This window comes from Rhinolophus ferrumequinum, chromosome 24 (assembly GCF_004115265.2).
Source record: "Rhinolophus ferrumequinum isolate MPI-CBG mRhiFer1 chromosome 24, mRhiFer1_v1.p, whole genome shotgun sequence".
Classification (NCBI taxonomy): Eukaryota; Metazoa; Chordata; class Mammalia; order Chiroptera; family Rhinolophidae; genus Rhinolophus; species Rhinolophus ferrumequinum.
In genome coordinates, this window is record NC_046307.1 from 17,095,173 (window position 1) to 17,112,346 (window position 17,174).

The 17,174-nt window shown below is 43.2% G+C and overlaps 1 protein-coding gene across 7 annotated transcripts in view; it reads left to right on the top strand.

Annotated features, from left to right (window-relative positions):
• ARHGAP26 (Rho GTPase activating protein 26) overlaps positions 1-17,174 on the top strand; it is a 399,917-nt gene that overhangs the window by 292,422 nt on the left and 90,321 nt on the right. For all 7 annotated transcript variants that reach the window (XM_033095952.1, XM_033095957.1, XM_033095958.1 and 4 more), the window contains one exon: positions 5,067-5,226. In XM_033095952.1, the coding sequence (XP_032951843.1) occupies positions 5,067-5,226 (160 nt within the window). The remainder of the gene's footprint in view (positions 1-5,066; positions 5,227-17,174) is intronic.

Below are 17,174 nucleotides of genomic sequence, written 5' to 3' on the forward strand. Positions count from 1 at the left end.
AGATTTACTCCCCTAACCTTACTTAATCAGCCTTACAACTTTATGAGGTTTGCTCCTGGCTTACAGGTGAAGAAATGGGTTTAGAGACGCCAAGTAACTTGCCTACTATTGTTAGCCAGGTGGGAATATCTGCCTCTCTCTAACCACTGTGCTGTACAGTCTCCCTGAGTCTTTTCCCCCCTTCTTTGTGAATTGGAGATAATGCTTGTATTTTATAGCACTATTCAAATTATAGGTCATGGCACATCAGTGGGTTGTGAAATCAGTTTAGAAAGTTAAAAACTATATAGAATAAAAGACAGAAAATATCAGAATTCATCACACTTATGGTTCTTGAAACTTTTTTTCTGGTGTGTGTGTGTATGTATATATGTATATATGCATGCATGTCACATGGGGAAATTTATGGGGGAAAATATATGGGAACATGTGTTACATGGGAAAATATATTTCCTACCATGGGTCATTGCCAGAAAGTTTGAGAGCTCCTGTTCTAGAGTTATGAAGGTCACATAAACATATAAAATGGTTGCAGAGCTCCTTGTAAATTCTAAAACGCCTTACAAGTCGAAGTTTTCATTATTATTTAACACTGGAAGCTGAAGCAAATAAATCGAGGATGGCGGGTAAGTGTGGCTGTGCTGTTCCCCCACCTGTGCCATCCATTGCGGATAGTACGCATCTGTCACCACAGTGTGTCCAGCGGAACCAGCACTCAGCTTTGACCCTCGTGGACGTTGAGCATTCCAGGTCTCAAGATGAAACGTATGTATAAACCCAGCGATGGGCTTATGCATCTTGGGAGTCCATCAGGACCAGTTTGTGGCTGTGAAGTACTGCTTAGCACTTACAGAACTCTGGCTCTCCTTTAAACCGAGGAAAACACATGCCATCCCTGTGACAGCATGGGTTCTCTGCATTACAGCCCCAAAAGGGTTGGCTACTGTCTGTTCCCCTCATAACACTCCCCCACCCCGCCATCCTCATCTGGAATAGATTTTCCTCCTTCTGCTCCTCTAAGGAAGTCAGACCCATCCAGTATCCTCATCCATTTGCCCTTGAAACAAAGGTGGCAGGAGGCCCTTCCTGCCAAGGCCATTTTTTTTGGAACCTGCTCTTTTTCATTAATTGCAATTCATGAGGGAACTGCAGGGAACATGGGGTGCAAATCCCCCAATAACTGCCCCTCCCCAGGGGATGCTTCTCAGCTGATAGAGCAAACTCTAAATGGTCACAAAAGGACCAGGGTCTCCCCCAGGTTGGAATCCCATGGGGAACTGTTTCCCTGCAACCTGCAAAGGAAGCCTATAGAATTGGCATTTGTCTCAGAAGGCACCACAAAAGAGTCCGTGTGGACCTAGGAACCTGAAAGGCACGTCAGAGACTCCTTCGGTGGAATGTACAAGGCGCAGGAAACTTGTGTGTATGGATTTTAAGTCAAGACTCAACATGACATTCTGGACTGTGAGAAAGTACTCAAGCAGCTCAATTACCAACCCAGAAGTCAGGCTCTCGGTGTTTTTATAGACCTTGCTAATGAGTGAGTCTCGTGGCCTCTGCTAGAGCGGGCTTCTCAGCGCTCTGCCAGCCTGCCTCCCACACATCTGTACATCCGTCAAGCTATAATGGATGGCTGGTGCCAGCAGAGGCTGAGGTCTAGGCCTTTCTCTCCGGGATATCAAGTCATTAATAATTCACTCCGGAGTAATGAACATCGCTGTACCAAGTTGTGAGCAGTAATAATCAAGTGACAGATCAATTTATTACTTCACTGTACCCAAAAGATAACGGTAGTTAGTCATGAAAGGTGCAGCTTCTCCCCCCCAAAAGTTTCATAAGACTGAGATCGATGTGTTTTTTAAGTTCTAAAATAAAATGGCTCATTAAAAAGGAAGTGAATTATGTTGGGTAGCCTCAAGCCTATTTATATTCAGAGTTGCTTATCCAGAATTAGTGTACCTTTTTCTCCCAAATGCCTTTAGGCATTGGGGCCTGCAAATCTGATTAATAATCTAATTATTGCTCATTAATTAAATCGGAGAAATGGAACACATCTCCAGACTTTGAAAAGGGAGGTGGGGATGGTTGAAATAACATTCCAGAAAAATCATCAAGCATGATTTGATGTTTATGAGTAGATACCTGCGTTGAAAATCATTTTTATGTCTACTGAGAAGCTTCCATCATCTTTTAACACCTGAGTGAACATTGCTGTGCTTCTCCTGGGCGAGGCACTGTCTTAGCACTGGTGGTACCACCTATAATAAGCACAGTCTGTATCCTAAGGCAGCAGTACAGATGTTAATAACGTGTAATAAATACAGGGGCAGGCCAGCACTTCTACCTTCAGTGAGGGGTGGAGGGTTGAGGAAAGACCAGACCAAGGCTGCAGAAAGGAAGGGAGCCAGCCATCGGAGTTGAGCCTTGCAGATAAGATCGACAGTTTGGCAAAGCAAAGAAAGAAGAGGGAGAACATTCTAGGCAGAGGAATGACAAAGGCAGATAGTTGTGAAAGTAGAAAGAAAATGTGTAGTAAATTATTATAATAATTATTACATTTACCATGCATTAGCACATTTAAACTACACAAGAACCTCATGAAGGCAGCATATTATTCTCCCCCTTCCCCCCACACACACCTTTTTTAAGATGAGAAACTCAAAAGCTTAGACATATTGAGTCACTTGCCCAGACACCCAGAGCTGGGAGGTGGCAGAGGTTTGTTGGGAAAAGGTGTGCTATTTCATAAGCTTGGACTTTATATTAAAAACAGTGGAGCCCACCAAGAGTTTATGATCATTGTCGACACACGCAGTGAAGCATTGCTAAACACTGCACACTACATCCGCTGTGTCCTTGTGTTCTCTCCCAACCCCTCGGTGAGGTGTGAAGCCACTGCAGCAGAGGAACAATCAGAGCTGAGTTTGGACAGTAACTGGTGAAGGCAGGCAGAATAAAGCTGAACCTAGAGATTCTAGTCACAAGCCTCGTTAGGAGGCTTCTGCTGGAGTCAGAGGTAGTGTGGAGAAGCATGGTGGTGAAAAACGATCATCATCCAAACCATATATTTTTATATCGGTCTGCAACTTAAAAGTGCTTTCATATATAAATAGCTTGTTGGTTCGTTTGCACAAGGGACTTTTGTGACAAGACAGGGAAGCCTACTGACTTAGCTCATTTGGGAGGGGAAATCTGAGGGCATGGAATTCACTTCCTGCACACTGGAGCTGATTGAAGTAGTGGTGTTACAGGCAGCTTGTAAAGATGCATACTTGCTGATTGACTGAAGCACAGAACCAAAGTCCCCCCCACCCCCCATCTTGCCAGGTAAGAACTTGACCATCTGCATTAAGGCTTTCAGACTGGAAACGTGATGCAGGTCTGGGTGGAATGGAAAACTACAGGAACACAAAAAGATGTTTGTAAAATAGTCTTCTGTGGACCAGAATCAGGCCAGGATATGACTGGCGACTCTCCTTGCTGCAGGTGTCGTGTAGCAGTCAAAAACCAACTTGTCTTCCTATTTGGGCTGTTCCCCAGTTAAAGTTTCATAGGCATAGCCACCCCAGGCCCCTTTCAGAGGAGGAAATTTTTATGAAATTACTTTTAGCCCTAAAAATTATAGCAGAGTACACATCTGCTGATAAAATTGGTTGATACAGTATTTCAGTAAAGGCTCAGTTTCAAAACCAACACTTAAGTCAGTAGAACCTCTTTTCCTCCTAGAAAATAGAAGTATACAAGAGACACAGTGCAGGCATTTACCAAATTGTATGAAAAAAAAATACTCAGTATAAATAGCACTAAATGCAAGGGAGGTATGTCTGCACAAACTGACATCTCTGCCCAATTTCCCTCTAGTTTCTTGTAATGAGTAGTTTCCTTCTTCTAACAGGTGATTTAGGGAAGCCCCTAATATTTTCTTAACAATACTGAATGGCCTAGCTTTTAAATTATTTGTCATCAATAAGTAATTTGTATATTTTTATACGCCTGGCCAGCAAGTAAACAATGAAGTCTTATGACTAGGTCCCGGTGGGTTTAGATATATGTACTGAGTAGCTGTTTATCCAAAAATATGCATATGTGTTTAGCAAATTACTCAGACCCAGCTACTGCTGACCCTTAGCCTTTGAGTATCAATGACAATGTAAACATAGCCGTAGCCTCGGATCTACAGTCGTGCGTCTTTATTTCTGTTTATGCCACATGTTTCACTTAATGTGAGCCACATGTTTAATGTGATGGGGCTTTAATACTTTGAGCCTAAAGTGCTGAATTTCCTGACTTCGTTTTAAATATCCAGACCGACCCACTTTAAAAATTAGGTCTATTTTGTGCCTACGTTTACAAATGTATTAAAGCTGTCAAGAGTTTTTATATCTGAGCTAGAGAGAATGCTACTGATCACCGTGGTTTATGCAGCAGCCAAGTACAGAAGTTGTAAGTAAGCGGAATTCGCAGTTCCCTGGGTTTGCAGGACAGGGATTCGGATATGCAAAGGGTCACGTTTTGGAAGTCAGCTGCTTTGGTTGTTTGGTCATTTTAGGCAAACATGGAAATGGTAAGGAGTGTCATATCCTGAAATAGCTAAATAGCCCGAACACTGAAGATTTCTGAAGCTTTGATGGATGAAAATGTGAGTAGAAAAGTCTCTCTTTGAACTCCAAGGGCATCGGAAGGTATCCCAAGGGCTGACTCCTACTACCGTGCTTCCCTGAAAATAAGACCTAGCCGCACAATCAGCTCTAATGCATCTTTTGGAGCAAAAATCAATGTAAGACCCGGTATTATATCATATCATATCATATCATATCATATCATATCATATCATATCATATCATACCGGGTCTTATGTTATATTATATAAGATCCAGTCTTATATTGAAAGAAGACCAGGTCTTATATTAATGTTTGCTCCAAATTAGAGCTGATTGTCTGGCTAGGTTTTATTTTCAGGGAAACATGGTAGGTGAGGAATCTGAAGATAGGAAAGGTCGACGGAATTCAGCTGTCTATTTGCCTGCGGGTTCTCTCATTTGTGCCCTTTGTTTCCTTTCCCCCAGTGTTGCTAACAACCACAAGCAGAATTTGATGACAGTGGCAAACCTTGGCGTGGTGTTTGGACCCACCCTGCTGCGGCCTCAGGAAGAAACAGTAGCGGCCATCATGGATATCAAATTTCAGAACATTGTCATTGAGATCCTGATAGAAAATCATGAAAAGGTAACATGTGTATAATTGGTCACTGTGCGTGAAGAACTTCTCTTGGGGGAAGCTGAATTGGAACTGGCATTCAGGATTGACTGGGTTTACATTGCTAAGGTCAATTGTGATGATGATGGTGACGTTACTGATAAAGCTGGTGGTGGCAGTGACGATCATCATCTCATGGTGGGAGTGGTGGCAACAATGGCGGTTATGGTGGCAATAGCGGTGGTTATGGTGGCAATAGCGGTGGGCCACGTTTATGATTTATTCTCTACCAGGAACTGTGCTAAGCATTTTATATATGTTGTCTTTTATCTTCACAACAACCGAATGGAGAACGTACTGTTATAGGCCTCATTTTGAAAATGCCTGTTCCCATTTTTGTACTTGGTTCTCCTCTTAGGACTTTATAAGAGTTTTCTTTTTATATTAGGGATATTAAACTATTTTCATTTGTGTGGCAAGTATTTTTCCTAATCTGTAGTTTGTCCTTCAGTTTTATAAATAGTGTGTGTCTCTCTCTCTCTCTCTCTCTCTCTCTCTCTCTCTCTCTCTCTCTCTCTCTCGTGCGCGTGCGTGTGTGTATTCTGTCTTTTCCTTTAGAGCATTGGAGTTTCTGGTCTTTCTTAAGAAGATCTCCCTCACCACACATAATGAAGGATTTCAACACAGAGGTGCCCTTATAAAACTGGGGGTCGGAGACATGAAGCTTCACCCATCTGTCCCATCCCAGCTCCTAGTAGCAAATCCCTATGAAGCTTCTCGGAAGCTTCAGGGTTCCCTAGGGCACCATTTGGCAGCCACAGCTCGGAATCAAGTAAAAAATGCTGCTCCTCCTAAATGAAAACTTTACCTAGAATGGTGAATTAATTTTGCTAGATAACCTGCAAAATAAATCTAGACCACTTCTTACCACCTGCACTGATAACACTCTAACGTAAGCCACCGTCATCTCTTGTCTGGATTTTTACAAGAGCCTCCTAATTTGTTTTTCTGCTTCCACCCTTGGCCTGTCTATTCTGATATCAGCCACCAGAGTGAGATTTTTTTTTTAAATGTGAAGTCACATCACATCAGCTGTCTGTTAGGAACAATTCAGTGGCTTCCTATTTCACTGTGTGAAAGTTAGAGCCCTTACAAGAACACACAAGGTCCTACATGGTCTCTGTTCTCCGTCTGTTACTTACCATATCTTACGTCCTACGGCGCTCTCTTTATTTCACTCCTGCAGCCACCTTCACCACATTGCTGTGTTTCACATGGCACCCATTCCCACCTCAAGGCCTTTGCAGTTGCTGTTCCCAGTGCCTGGAACACTCTCCCGCCACATAACTACATGGCATGTTTCCTCACCTCTTCCCAGCCTTCTCAGTGAGGCCTACTTAGATCTCTCTATTTAAAATTGCAGATAGTCCCAGCCTCTAGCACTCCCCCTCCCCTTGACCCTGCTGTCTCTCTCTCCATAGCACTTACCACTTTCTAGCATATTATATAATTGACGTGCTGATTGGGTCTGTTGCCTTTCTGGCCTCCACTAGAATGTCTGCTTCACAAAAGCAGGGACTTCTGTCAGTTTTGTTCACAGCTTTGTCCCCAGTGTGTATGTGTTGGATGAGAATGGGCTGGGTTGGTAGCTAGCCTCCAGAATGGCTCCCTGGGGCCCTTGTCTCCTGGCATTCCCTTGCTTGTGGAGTCCACTTCAACTGTGAATGAGGGGTCCCTATGTTGATCCCAGTATGGTCAGTAGGAATCGCTCAGTAGAAATAGTGATCCCAGTGTGATTAATAAGATCTTATGAAAGAGACCAGTCATCAGAGGCCTTGGAGCATTTGCCTTGGTTTCTGGATTTGCTCACTCTGAGGGAAGCAGGCCACCATGTTGTGAGGGCAATCCCACAGCCCCGGGAGCAGGAAGTGAGGCTTCCTGCCAGCAGCCAGACCCACTCGCCAGCCATGTGAGTGCGCTGCTGGAAGTGAGTATGCCAGCACGGGTCAAGCCTTTGGATGATGCAGCCCCACCTTACATCTTGTGTACAACCTCATGAGAGACCCTGAGTCAGAACCACTGAGCTAAGCCTCTCTTGAATCCTTGACCCACAGAAACAGGGAGACATAATAGGTTTTAAGCCACCAGGTTTGGTGGGTACGTTGTTATGGGGTATTAATAACTACTAAAGAACCTCGGAATCTAAACTTCCACAAAGTAACTGTAAAGTTGTGTAAACGGCATAGCCTCCCTCTTACATGGTTAATGAAGAGATATAGAAATCAAATTATGTATTTGAAGAAATGATCTTTTTATCTTAAATTTTGGACCTGCTCCCAACTACCTCCCTCAAATATAGTAAATCAGGTATGGGAGAAGTTTGTTAGGTATGAGAAAAATGAACCCGTGAAAAGGGGATATAATCAAATAGCAGTTGATAACATGATTTCTAAAAACAAACCACTTGGATTCAAATCTGCTACCCTTCTTACTGACTCTGTGACCTTGAGCAGATTGCTTAACTTCTCTATGCTCATAAAAGTACTCTCAGTATAGACTAACTGCTGTAACAAACAACCCCACAATATCAGTGACTCAAAATAATAGACGTTTATCTCCTGCTCACATGACAGTTCACTGCGGGTATTCTGGGGGTAGCATCCTGTGCAGTGATTCAGCAACCCAGGTTCCTCCCATCTTGTAGCTCTGCCTTCTGCCCTGCAGAGCTCTGCAGTCAGACAGTTGGTGGAGGAAATGAGAGCAGAGAAGATTGGGTAAGACTTCTGGGCCCGGCCCAGACGATGCTCTCCTTATTTTCTTCCACATTCCATTGGCCAGAACTTAGTCACGTGACCACATCTAACTGCAAGGGAGGCTGAAAAAGCAACTTACGTATTCAGAGGAAAGGGAAGCAAGTTTGGTAACCAACAAGCCACTCTAGCACATTCCTTCAATTGATTTGTTGTAAAGATTAAGCGAGGTGATTTACGTAAAGGACTTAGCCAAGAATCTGCTGTGTAGTAAGGTTCAGTAAGCGTAACCATTGTTTGTAGCGATCTCAACAGAATTCTGTGAATCTGAAGGTTAAGTCTATCCTTGAATATCACATCTTCCCCCACCCAAAATAGTATATTTTACAACTTAATCTTTTCTTAAATAAAATAATATTAAATGTCGAGACAGATCTCTAAGGAGTAAGCAGTTTGATTATGTTCCATGTCCCTAACGAGCCCATTTGAGCTAATAACAGGCAGCATCTAACAGCTTGTAAACTGTAACTGTTTTTGGTGTCCTTGGGCCTTCAAAGCCAGAAAGCATATTTGAAAGTAGCATGACAGAAAAAAGGACCGGATACTGCTAATAACAATATTGAAACTTGTGTAAATAAGCAGCCCTCCTGCCTTGGGCACAAAATGTAGAAATAGAAATGAAATATGAAATGCATGGCCTGGCCTATAAGTATATGGGCAAGAACAGGTGAGAATATCCACCGAGTTGGGTGAATTGTACATTATGATACTCCCTGCTGTGGATTTGCTGAAGTGTATGTGAAGAGTATTAGAGTGCTTTATTCTGTTCTTTTTCATTCTTCGATGCCAGAGAGAGGGAATCATAGTGGGAACAAATGAAGGAGTGTGAGTGAAAACAGTCGTGTGGAAGGCTGCTCCAGAGAGTAGGTCTCCACCCGTGAGGGATCCAGTATGCCAGTCTGATGGAGATTTTTGACCGGGGGTCCATGACAGGCCAGCGTTACCCCAAGACCTATCTATGTACATACATCATTCTGGGGAGAAAGTCCTCACTATTCATCAGATCTGCCTTTCTGGTAAAAACAACTGAGAATAAGGCAGCTTGACTCCTTTTAAAAGGTGGCTTCCGGCCCAGTTTGGTGTAAAGCAAGCAGGTGCTGCCTCAGCCTCCTTGGAAGCCCAGGATGTTCACCTCATGGAATCCTGAGCACCGAGCCGTGTCCTGGGCCCTGCGTTCTGGAGACAATGCTTCGGACTTCCTGCCAGTAAAACTAAACTTCAGCCATCAAATCCAGAGCGTGTTTATGTCCTCCGATGAAATATTGTCAGAGACTTGTTCTTTAATAGCCATAATATTGAGACCTTATGTAACAATATTTAATAAGCATTCTCTTGGCCTTGGCCATCCTTTTCTGGAAGCACTCACACAAATGCCCTGGAGTAACTACTTTCCTAACTTTAGTGTTGGAAGTTGGACAAAATCCTGAAACCACCCTCGAAAAAAATGCTTCCCAACAGCCTCTTTGCGTCCTACCCCCCAACAAGAAGCATGAGAGCATATGCCCTCTTGCTTGAAACAAGCCCTAATACAGGTGTTAAATGTACTCGTATGTCCCCCACAGTTACTGGCATGATATTCTGTCATGTTGGTAAGAACATTTCACATAAGGCATTTATGTTGTGCCTTGAAATAAAATTGGGAGGGACCCAGGAATAAGTAGAAGACAGTACTGAAAGAGGTTGTAGAAACCTCGGGCAACTCGCACTGGAGCCAGAGAGAGGGAGGGAGGAAAGGAGGGCCGGGTACTGCTAATGACAATATTGAGACTTGTGTAAACAAGCAGAGAGGCAGAGAGAGAGACTGTAAGAGGCATGTTTCGGTTGTCTATCACTGCATAACAAATCATCTCCAAACCTAGCGAATTAACACAGCAATGATTTTTTTTTGCTCACAGTTCTGGGGAGGGCTCATGTGTTTCCCATATGGTATCAGCCGGGGGGTGGGGTAGGGGCCGTTTTGACGATGACTGGAGGATCCAGAATAGCCTTACTCCGTATGTCTGGGACCTTGGTACTAGCTGTTGGCTGGGACACCTGATCCTTTTCTACATGGCCTCCCTCTGTCTCTATGCCATCTCTCATCCTGCAGTAGTTTAGGCCAAACTTCCAAGAGAGCAAACACAGAAGCCGAAAGGCCACTTAAGGCCTACTGAGCAAACAGAGTGTCACTTCAGCCACACTCTGTTGGTCAAAGCAAGTTACAAGTCCAGCCAGGTTGAAGGGGCAGGAACTAGACCCCCCTGTGGAGGGGAGGAATTGTGCACTGCCATCTTTGCAGGCAGCCTGCCCTCATGCCTCACCCCCCAGCACTGGCAGGTTTGCTCATAGCTCGTGTTGGAGAAGGCTCAGCTTTCTTCTGAGTGGCTTGTGCGGAACACAGGCCAGGCACTTCCTCAGTATTTCTTACAGAAAGTGCTCTTCTCTTTCTCCTCAGCATTGCCGTTTCTTACACATCCAGGGGGCATCAAACATTTGTGGTAGTGGCAAGTTCAGTCCTCAGCGCCCTTTGTATGGAGAACCAACACATCAGTGTCTAAAGCTGGAAAAACATCTTTGTCTTTAAAATTGATACTTTAAAAAAGAGAGCTGGGGGTAGGGTGGGGGGAATACTTTCTAGCCAGAAAATTCAATGTCTTTTACCTGATGAAACACCCTTTTTTTTTTTAAAGAGAAGGAAAAAGGCTTCAGTGTTTTAACTAGCTAAAGCATATGGTCTTTTCTCTTTCCCCTCCCTCCCTCCCTCGGTCCTTCCCTCCCTATCTTTCCTCTCACTCCTTATTTACTAAGGATCAACACTAGATATTCAGCGCCAAGGGTTAAAAATGAGGATATGCCAGTCATTTTGTCACTGGCACATCCACACGCTCTCAAGACATCACCTGTTTGCCCAGAGACACCCCTTGCTGAGCATTTTTTTTCCCCACAGAGAACCCACCTGTATCTCTTTCCTCAGAGTCTCCGTGATGTGTTTCACACAGACCTTCAGTTTGGTCAAAGTATACCCGCTAACCACATACTTACCTTGTCAGAGATGCTCTAGAAACTGTCCTTCACCTCCCCCAACAGACCTGGGAGGGGAGCAGTGTTTGGAACAGTGTGGTAGGAAATAAATATCCTGAAGTGGAAGCAGAGAGGAAAAAGCCAGAAGATATGTAGAACGTTTGGGGGCTCATGGTGATCTTTATTTTTCCATGTTGGTAATGCACGAGTGATTGGTTTACTCAGTTGAAGGCAGTGGATCTTTTTTTTTTTTTTTTTTTTAAGGAGGGCCCATGCAGGGATCGAACCGGCAACCTCGGTGTTATCAGCACCATGCTCTAACCCACTGAGCTAACCGGCCACCCCACAGTGGATCTTTTTAATGTACATAATCTAGAAGTAATAATATTAATTACTATAATAGCTAACTTTTACATGTAGCTTACTGTTCTCGAGATACTGTGCTAAGCAGCTTTATATCCATCATATCATTTCATTTTCAAAGCAATACTAGAAGGTCAATATTTTTGGCCTGTTTTACAAATTGTGAACCTAAAGTGCAGAGTTAAAGAAACACCTTGTTAGGAAAGGAACAAGGGTTGAACTTAGGACTGCTTTCACAAGCCAAGCTATTAAAATCTACTCTAGTTCATCTCTATTCAATACAGTGAATGTTTGTTGAGCATCTACTATTGGCCAAATATAAATTAGATGGAACCTTCCCAAGGCCCTCCTATTTTATCGGGGTATAACAAACCATAACACAGTGTGCTACGTGACATCCAGTAAGATGAATAAAGTGTATGGCACACTGAGGAGAAATATTTAATTCTGCTTGGATGGACTCTGACAGATAAATAGACATTTTCTAGGCAGAGAAAGAGTGGAGACAGGAGCCTTCCTGGGGAAGCATTAATCAATTAATCAACATCAATTGATTTGTGTATATTAAAATGACATGGCTGTGAAAGAACTGTGGGGTATATGTTAGCAAGTGGTGGGAGAGGATGCCAAACAGCTGGACTGAGCCCATTTGTCAAGGGTCTTGAAAGCTAGAGAAATGGGAGCTCTCAGAGATTTCCAAGCAGAGAGGTAAAAGGATTATATCAGCACTTTAGAAAGACATCCCAGGAAGCTGAACTCAGTTGTACTCAGATTGTTGATATCAAAGTCACTCGTTAAATAAATAATAAAACAATAGAGTTGACCGTACTGTTGTAAACTTGTGGCTATATATAAAAAGTCTTACTCAGAGAGTATAACCTTTGACCTACAGCCTATACTCATAGAAATCCTCATAGATACAAATGACTTTTACTTGGGTTTTCTGGCCAGACTTCCTAAAGGCATATGCTAGCTCATGGCATCATTTCCCATCAATGACTACACACCCTGGACTGTACTTGGATTATATGGGAGCTAAAGAAGAACGAACTTTAAGATTCTGGCTCTGTTGACCTGTGGTCACGTTTCAAAGTTGAAAGTTCATACGGGCAAATATTTTGGCTCTTTCCATGCTTGTTTTAAGATAATGATCAGTTATTTAAAATGTCTCTTTCTTGTGTGGACGGAATCTTTCCCCAACTCACAGCTTATCACTCTGAGTCTTAAAACATCAAGTAAGCCAATGCTTGGGCTTATAGTGGAAGTTGCCAATATTTATATGCTTCTAGTTAGATTTTTAAACAAAATAGTGAATGCTGCCACAGTCCAACATACCCCAAAGCCCAGGAATTCTGCTATTTCTTACAGGGTTTTCCTTTTGTAAAGGTTGGCTTGCCAATGACTCTGAAAAATTTAGCTGCCTGGGAAGAACAACCATATCAAGAAAACAAACTGCCTTCTTCTCATAGTTTTGCTTAAATATGAAATCTCACGTTAATTGTGTGTGTGTGTGTGTCTGTGTGTGTCTTACATCTTCCTGTGAAATCCAACATATAGTAGTAGGATGGGACTCACTTGTTCTGTAACAGTCCACAATCCACCTTTTGGCTGTGGTACTTAAAAGGGTTTCTGCACGTGAAGCAGGCTGTGGCTGTCCATATGTGCCCATGTACCACATGCTTTTATCAGTATTGCCCCCTTTTAATGCCTGTTGATGTTTTATAAAATAAAGAAGTTATCATGATTCTTTTCCCAGTTCATCAGTTTGTTTAGAAGCGGCAGGCGTGTGGATCATTGAGCTGTTAATTCTTAGAAATGCCCAAAGAGCAGTGCCCTTTTTAAACATATATTAACTTATAATCTTGTATGTCAAGGGGAAGAGCTAGCCACCATGGATGACCCCACCTAACACCTAGGATAAGCACCAGGTCTTTGCATCCCCATTAAAATGGTAATGTCTTTCAATGCAGTTGTTGTGATTAGAGTTGGTTTGGGCCCACCAAACTGCCTGATCTGCTGTCGCCAAAATGTTGGTGGCATTGAGATCCATCGCACTAGCGTTGGGGGGTGTGCCCAAAATGTACATCAATTAATAAAATGCAATTGATTTGAACAATTTCTAGCAACTGACAAATGTTGGCAGTTGTATGTGATTTACTTGATATTTCAAGCAGTGGTTGATAGGCAAAATTAATAATAGTAATGGTAATAATAGATATGAGGATGATGATGCATGCCTGGATGCTTTAGTGCATTGAGATAATTCCTGGTGCTGTTGCCTGCGTGGGAAGCTAATCTTGTATTTTACGGTCATGGCTATTGTCATTCATTCATTGATTTTTATTTTGTGTTACCTTTTCTTCCATTGGTTCCTAAGTATACTCTTTTTGGTCCTGTCCATGTTAGGTTTAGAAGGAAGCTAGATTAACCTGTATGCTGGGCTGGAACGTGTCTGTTCAGAGGCCTGTTTTCTTTCTTTAGTGTCAAATACTTTGCAAGTTATTCTTCATTAATGTGATGAGGTTGTGCATCTTAGCATGTATGTTCCCCTCAACAAACCCTAGATAATTGTTTGAATTGTGAAGCTTTTTTAATGTTACTGAAATAAGGTGGGAGTTTTGTTATATTTGATCCTATTCTCTGTCAATAAGGATAACAGGAAACAGAATCTTTCTGGAGATAGGGACAATTACAGTATTCCATTCATTACCCAGGCTGTTAACCAAATGGCACTGGTTCCTTTTGAGGGATTTTTAATAAAACTCCCCAAACTGCTTTCCAAATTGTTGATCCTTCTGCCAAAATGCTGATATCAACAGGACATTGGACTTCCAACTGTCCTTAAAAACCCTCTGTGTAGCTACAGCCTCTGAATTTGGCTTTTTAACTGTTGCAGTAAATGAGCCCTGCTAAGATTTGCCTGGCTTTCTAGTGGAAAGGCACTGGGTTTATGGCTTCTGAGGCCCTAAGCAGTCCTCCCCGCCCAGCCTGTCATGAGAAACAGCGGGCAGTGTGTGAGCTCTGCTCAGTAGTTCTAGCCCTCCACGCCTACAGCAGACACTCCTGAGATTAAGCAAGCCCCTACTTGTTATTACCCATTGTGACGTGAGACCCTGACGAATTAATGTCTCCAGAAAATGCCCAGTCTCTTCTTTCATAGAAGCCCTTCTGTTATGCTTTTTAATCCCCAGGCCTCCGTCACTGATTTATTATCCCAGAGCTACTTTGCAGTTATAGACCAGGAACTCTTCATCATGACCTAATTTTCCTCCCATAAAAATCACAGCACATAATAAAGAGTACGCCACACACATTACAGGGAGACTCCTAATCCTTGGAAATTGGAGGCGCATGTGACGGATGGGATTGGAAGAGGTGTAAAAATGTGTATGTGACACGGCTAAGAACAAATGCCACAAGGGTCAGTGGTCTACAGTGTCAGGATGGGCCTGGGGGGGCAGTAAAATTTGGATTTTTTTTTTTAGACAACGCAAGGGGAAAAGAACAGCAAATTCGAACATTGCTGTAAGCAGTTACGATTGATGTTTTGCAAAGAGCGGTAATTAAATTTGCACTTATAAATTAAATCCTCGTGTCCTGACAGCAAATAACTCAGTGTTGAGTCTCCAGTTATTTCCCTTCTTCTGCCGTTTTAGTGAATGCAATAATGTCTCATGAACACTGAGCGTCAAACTCTGTTTGGCGCTTCAGTCCTCACCACAGTCCTGGGGGTTTTCACAGATGAGGCATCTGAAAGTCAGTTATGTAACTTGCTCAAAGTCACAGAGCTAGTAAGGGGTAAAATCAGATTCATCAGACTAAAACTTAGCATCTTTTCATTTTGTCCTCTGTCTCTCAAATTAACAATAGGTATAAAGTCCACAAGTGATTAAAACTCAGACAGTCACGCTGTCTGCCTCCCAGCCCAGGTATATTCATTTCTGTGACCTTGGACTAGTCTGTTACTTTCAGGGAATCTCAGTTTCCTCACCTACGAGATGGCAAGAATAATAGTACCTCCTTTGTAGGGTTGCTGTGAGTAAAATAATGAGATAATCCATGTAAATGACTTAACATGATAAGCACTCCACCAATGTGGGTTATTTTTATTGTCATTTACGCGTATACCACCACTACCTCCCGCTCGCTCTTGGTCAGGGTCTGTGCTGAGCAGTTTATGTGCTTGCTCTTTTCCGTCGCTCTGCAAGGCAGATGTTCAATCCCCATTTGCACAAGGGAAACGGGCTCAGAGGGGTTAAGACGCTTGCCCAACTTGAACCCGAGGCTGTCTAGCTCCAAAGCCTGTTTTGCTTTCAGCCCATAGGACTGTACATTTCTTTTTTATCTTTTTTGTGGTGATGTGACAGTGATGCCAGTGGCAGTGATGGTGAGGTCAGTGTAGCTGTCGTTGTCGTCCACTGAGTAAACAGAAGCAGGACTCAGCTCAGCGCTGATTGACGGCAGAGGCCCAGCCACCCCGACCACTCTGCCGCACGGCTGCCTGGGAAGAGTCACTTGGGGCTGACGGGCCTGTTCATTCCACCTACGGAAGCCTAAAAGGGGGGACACTTGGAAGCGGTATCCAGAATGATGTTTTTCTTTTACAGTCTTATTCCCCAGTCGCTTCTAGAAGGCTTACAGTCTTCCTAATAACTCCTGTTTCTAAGGCATTTCTGACTCAGTCAGAATTAATTTGTGAGTTTGGGCAGAATTAACAGGGCACATGAGGCGTAGAACAAATTCCCCCGCCCCGCCCCTTTTGTGTTAATTTGGAAAGTCTGTGAAATGAGTAGATTGTTCCAGCCCCGTGGTACAGCTCCATGAATTCACTTCTCATAGATCACAGGAGCTTACCCTTCCATCGTTCATCAGGGGCATTTGTACAGTGATTCTTCCTAGCAGGATGAAGGAGACTGCATTTGATTCTCTTGAAATTATCTCTTCCAAATGAAACAGAATTGGAATAACCAACAAAATTATGAGTAATTCAAATCCTCATCAGAATTCCAACTGGAGTTTTGAGTCCAGAGGTAAAACTCTTGGCCCAGCTAGGAAGTGGCCAGACAACAAGCAGCCTGAAAACAACTTGCATGTGTCTAGTTCAGAGTTGAATGGACAACAGTAATTTCGGGAGTGATTTCGCAGACTCCCTGATGAAAGTCTGTGTTGTCTGCTCTGACTTGGTCTGGTTTAGAAAGGTGTCCTTGCTCCTCGGAAAAGTGTGTCATACAAGTGGTGACAGTCCCCTGTCTGGCACTTCACATTTTGCGGTGGGCCCACTTGCACATTATTACATCTGACCCTGAGAACAGCCCTATCAAAGCTCTGCAGAAGCCTGAGCCTGGCTCGTGGGGAGGCCCAGAGAACTGGCCTTCGCGGCTGTAATACTCTCCCACGGCAAAATCTCCATCTAGAACTGATTCTAGGAAGCTCGAATAGTTTTTGTCTTGCAACAGCCAATGAGATAAAATCCTCATGTCTCTTCCTACTCAGCTATGTATAATCATTGTTTTGGAAGCAATTTTTCACACATCTGTCTAAATGCTCCTCCCTTACAACTTACTCTTCTTTGTTTCTCCAGCGTTTCTGGCCGTTTTTAGGAAAGAGTAAGTGCTCACATTTTTGGTGACAGTTGAAATGAAACATTATCTTTGTTCCCATTGTATTTGGGCAAGGATCCCATTCTCTGTAACTCATTAGGAAAAGAGAAACAAAACCTGGAGGGCACCAGGCGTAGGGCATGGAGACCTATCACAATCTGGGTTCATCTTCACATGTTTTTAGGTAGGCATTGCTGAGCACCTT